General features: G+C 38.8%; 1 protein-coding gene across 1 annotated transcript; it reads right to left on the bottom strand.

Annotated features, from left to right (window-relative positions):
• Nucleotides 1–1,468: 1,468 nt before the first annotated feature.
• On the bottom strand, nucleotides 1,469–2,272 carry LOC102872834 (60S ribosomal protein L7a-like). The gene is made up of 3 exons (XM_006903367.1): nucleotides 2,192–2,272; nucleotides 1,710–2,045; nucleotides 1,469–1,558 (listed from the first exon to the last, which is right to left on the bottom strand). The coding sequence occupies exons 1-3, from the start codon at nucleotides 2,270–2,272 to the stop codon at nucleotides 1,469–1,471; spliced, it is 507 nt and encodes a 168-aa protein (XP_006903429.1).
• Nucleotides 2,273–4,446: the final 2,174 nt, after the last annotated feature.

Below are 4,446 nucleotides of genomic sequence, written 5' to 3'. Positions count from 1 at the left end.
GGGGCGATTGTGTACCAATGAGGGAGTTTTTCTTTTGCTTTTCAAGGAGAGGAGCAAATGGGGGGGGGAGAGGGGAGGGGTTTGTGCGGGGAGAAGGATGCAACAATGAATGAATGGAATCCCAAAATCTCTGTAGATGTTCATTGAAATGAAAAATAAACAACCTAAATTTAATAAAAAATAAAAATAATTGTCTTAAGCAGGGTTCTGCATACATGTTTTACTAGTTGTGCTTCTATTTTTAAAATAATGATCTTATGCAATATTTGTCTGCATAAGACTAAATTCATTTGGAATAATGCTCTTTGGTCTCTCCTAAGTTATGTATTATTTTTCAAAATCACTACTCCTGAATGTTGCATGGTATTTTCTTGTGTGAATGTAGCACAGTTTCTCAATCCATTCAGTTGTAGTTGAGACATTTGGGCTGTTTCAGTGTTGGTGAATAATGCTGCTGTGAACATTGTTCTACAGATCTCCATTTATGTCTCAGTTCTTATTTCCATGGGGTATATTCCTAGTAGTGGAATAGTTGGGTCATATAGAATTTCTATGTTGAACTTTTCAAGGCATCATTTTACAATCCCACCAAGAGTGTATGGAAATTCACGTATCTCCACATCTTTTCCAACATTTCTTGCTGCCCTGAGAAACTTTGCCACTGCTCCTGGAGTAAGATGGTATGTTCTTGTAATTTTGATTTGCATCTCCCTCATTGTCAGTGATTTTGAGTGTTTCTTCATGTGCCTGTTTGCCATCTGAATGCCTTACTCTGTGAAAAGTATTTCTATGTCTTTTGCCCATTTTGTAATTGGGTTATCAGCCTTTTTCTTCTGTAGGCCAAGGAGTAGTCTGTAAGTTTGTTATGAGACCCTTGTCTCAGATGGTATTACCAAATATTTGTTCCCACTTGGTAGATTTTATTTTCACCATGTTGAAAAATGTTTTTGATGAGCACAGACATTTTCTGTTTAGAAGGTCCCAATCATCAATTTTATCCTCTCCACATTGTGCATTTCTGGCTGCATTCATTCGGCAGTTTCTTTATACTATAGAGTAAGCCAGCTAAGCTTGATCCCAGTTTTATCTTTTATCAACTTTATGGTTTTGGGCTTTACTCCCAGGTTTCTGATCTACTTTGAGTTTCTTTTTGTGTATGGTGTGAGATATGGATCCTTTTTTAGCTTTGTACAGGTAGGAATTTACTTTTGCCAGCACCATTTGTTGAAGAAGTTGTCATTTCTCCATTTTGATAGGTTTTATTTCCTCATCGAATATCAACTGACCTTAGATAAATGGGCTCATTCAGGGTGCTAGATTCTATTCGATTGGTCTATGTACTGGTCATTGTACCAGTACCACGGAGGTTTGGTTACTACTGTTTTGTAGTAGGGGTTTTTTTTTTGGGGGGCGGGGTGTTGACAGTGGAATAAGTTTATTCTTATGTACAGAAAAGTCGGTGTGTACATCAGCCCAGTTCGTTGGCAAGTTCTTTGGCCTTGGCCTTCTCCAGCTTGGCGATGAGGGCCACTTCCTTGGGCCCCAGGACGTTGCCTCCCTAGTGGCAGTGGATCTCATCATATCTGTTATTGTAATTGGTTCTGATGGCTTCTACCAGCGTAGCCAGAGACCCTTTATCTTCCGGGTTCACCTGCATGAAGACAGTAGTGGTGCAGGTCTTCCGATGGACGAGGCATCCCAAGCCTGACCTTGCCCTTGATGATGCAGTAGGGAACGCCCGTCTTACCACATAGAGACTGCAGGAAGAACACCAGCTCTATGGGGTCTGCATCGTGTGCGATCACCACCAGATGGGCCTTCTTGTTCTCCACCAGGGTGGTGATTGTATTCACCCTGTCACGGAGGACAGGCGGTCTCTTAGTGGGCGTGTCTCCTTTGCCAGCAGCCTTCTTCTCAGCTCGGGCCAGCAGCCTCTGCTTCTTCTCCTTCTTGGTCTCTGGTCGGTATCTGTGGGCCAGCTTCAGCAGCTGAGTAGCCGTCTGGCGGTCCAAAGCGTGGGTAAACTGGTTAATGGTGGGTGGCACCTAGAGTCATTTGTAAAGGATTGCCCTCTGCCACTACAGTCGGATGTAGCAGGACCGTTTGACAAAGCGGGTAAGGTCCCCCTTTTGGGTTGGATGTCCTGCCCAGTGCCAAAGTTTTTGGGTCTTTTCTCGAACAGGGGATTCACCGCCTCCTTGGCCTCCTGCTTTTTTACCACTGTGGACACCAAGGCCACCTTCTTCCCCTTGGCCTTTTCCCCCGTTAGCATCTTGGGTGAATGGGCAAGAGAGAAAGTAGGTTTTGAGATCTGGAAGTGTGATGCCTCCCACTTCATTTTTGTTTTTCACAAATGCTTTGCTTCTTCGAGGTCTCTTTCATCTCCATATAAACTTGACAATGTCGCTTTCAATCTCCTTGAAAAAATGAATTTGGTATTTACATTGGGATTACATTGAGCATATAGATTGATTTTGGTAGGATTGTCATTTGCACAATATTGAGTCTTCCTATCCATAAACAAAGAACATTTCCCCACTTAATTGAGGTCTTTTATGTGTCTTACAGAAATGATTTGTAGTTTTCATTGTACAGGGTTTTTTGTGTAGGTAGTTAGATTCATTTCTAAGTATTTTGACTAGTGTAAATGCTATTGCTTTCTTGGTTTCCTTCTCTGAGTTCTCTTTGTTACTGTAGAGGAATCCCATTGATTTTTGAATATTGATCTTATATCCTGCCATGCCACTAAATTGATTTACTAGCTCTAACAGTTTTTGTTGTTGTTAAGTCCTTGGGTTATTTTGTGTATACTATCATAGCATCTGCACATAGTGACAGTTGCACTCTCTCTTTGCCGATTGAATGCCTTTTATTTCCTTCTCTTATTGTATTGCTCTAACAATGTAGTATTGAATAGACTTGGTGACAGTGGGTATCTTTGTCTGGTTCCTGTTCACAAGGAAAATGCTTTTAGTCTTTCTCCATTGAGAATGCTATTGGCTCTTGGGTTTGCCTATATAATTTTCACTATGTTGGGAAAATTCCCTTCTATTCCAATTTTGCTGCGTGTCTTTATCAGGAAGGGGTGTTCAATTGTTTCAAATGTCTTTTCTGCATCAATTGCTAGGACCATATGGTTCTTGTTATTTGGTTTGTTAATATGGTGTATTACATTGATTTTTCCCCCCCTTATGTTGAACCATCCTTGCATACTATGCATATTATGAATCCCACTTCATCATGATTAATTATTTTTTTATGTGGACTTTTGGATAATATTGGCTGAGATTATGTTAAGGATTTTTGCATCTATGTTCATGAGAGATATTGGTTGGCAGTTGTCTTTTTTTCCCCCGTTATATCTTTTCCTGGTTTTGGTATTAGTGTTGTGCTTGCTTTATAGACTAGCTTTTTGAGTGTTCCTTCTTTTTATATTCTTTGAAATAATTTAAGTAGAATTGGTGATAGTTTTTCTCTGAATGTTTGGTAGAATTTAGTCATGATGCCATCTGGTCCAGGACCAGTAAGGGAGTCTTTTTTGACCTACTCAGTTTCGTCTTTTGTGATGGATCTGTTCAAGTGTCCAACATTTAATTTGGATGGGACATGAGTTTCAATGAATTTGTCCATTTTCTGTAAGATTTCAAATTTATCAGAGTATAGTTTTTCATAGTATTCTGGTATTATAGATTGAATTTCCTCTGGTTCTGCTTTGATGTCATCTCTAACATTCCTTAATTGAGTTATTTTTGTCTCCTCATTTTTTTCCTTTTGGTAAGTTTGCCTTTGGTTTGTCAATTTTATTGACCCTTCAGATCCTGGTTTTGTTGATGATTTCAATTATCTTCCCACTTCCTAAACAACATGCCTCTGTAAACTCTATGAACTTTGATAAATGACAATAGTTACAGAAAGGCTTCAGGTCTTTTGTTCATAAGGTCACTATGAATTGTACTTGACTCAATAGCAGTCAACAATAACAACATCTCAATGATATCAGCTCTTGTTCTTATAGTTTCCTTTCTTCTGAAGACTGTGGGTTTAGTTTGTTGTTCTTTTTCTATTTGATGAAGGTGCTGAGTTAGATCATTATTTTTCTTCTTTCTTTGTTTTTAATGTTTGTGTACTGCTATGAACTGCACCGAGTCCTTCCTTAGCTGCATCTCAGAGGTTTTGAGATGTTGTATTATCATTATAATTTTTTAGGTACTTTTACATTTCATTCTTTATTTCTTCTATAACCCACACATGTTCTAGCAAGGTGTTATTTAGCTTCCATGTGGTGGCTTTATGAGCTTTATCCTTTTGTGGTTAATTTCTAGTTTATGACATTACAATCTGAAAGGATACTTTGTATTATTTCATTGTTTTTTAGTTTTTTGAGACTTGTTTTGTGCCCTAATATGTGATCCATTCTGGATAATATTCCATGTGCATTGGAGAAGA

Source organism: Elephantulus edwardii, unplaced genomic scaffold (assembly GCF_000299155.1).
Source record: "Elephantulus edwardii isolate Elephantulus edwardi_28Jun2011 unplaced genomic scaffold, EleEdw1.0 scaffold00597, whole genome shotgun sequence".
Lineage (NCBI taxonomy): Eukaryota > Metazoa > Chordata > Mammalia > Macroscelidea > Macroscelididae > Elephantulus > Elephantulus edwardii.
The sequence above is the reverse complement of the archived record's forward strand: the minus strand, read 5'-3'. Positions and strand labels throughout refer to the sequence as shown.

Coding starts and splice junctions, on each gene's coding strand:
- LOC102872834 (XM_006903367.1), bottom strand. CDS start 2,272: ATGCTAACGGGGGAAAAGGCCAAGGGGAAGAAGGTGGCCTTGGTGTCC. Junction 2,046..2,191: donor AGCAGGAGGCCAAGGAGGCG/GTGAATCCCCTG, acceptor AAATGACTCTAG/GTGCCACCCACCATTAACCA. Junction 1,559..1,709: donor ACTGCATCATCAAGGGCAAG/GTCAGGCTTGGG, acceptor CACTGCCACTAG/GGAGGCAACGTCCTGGGGCC.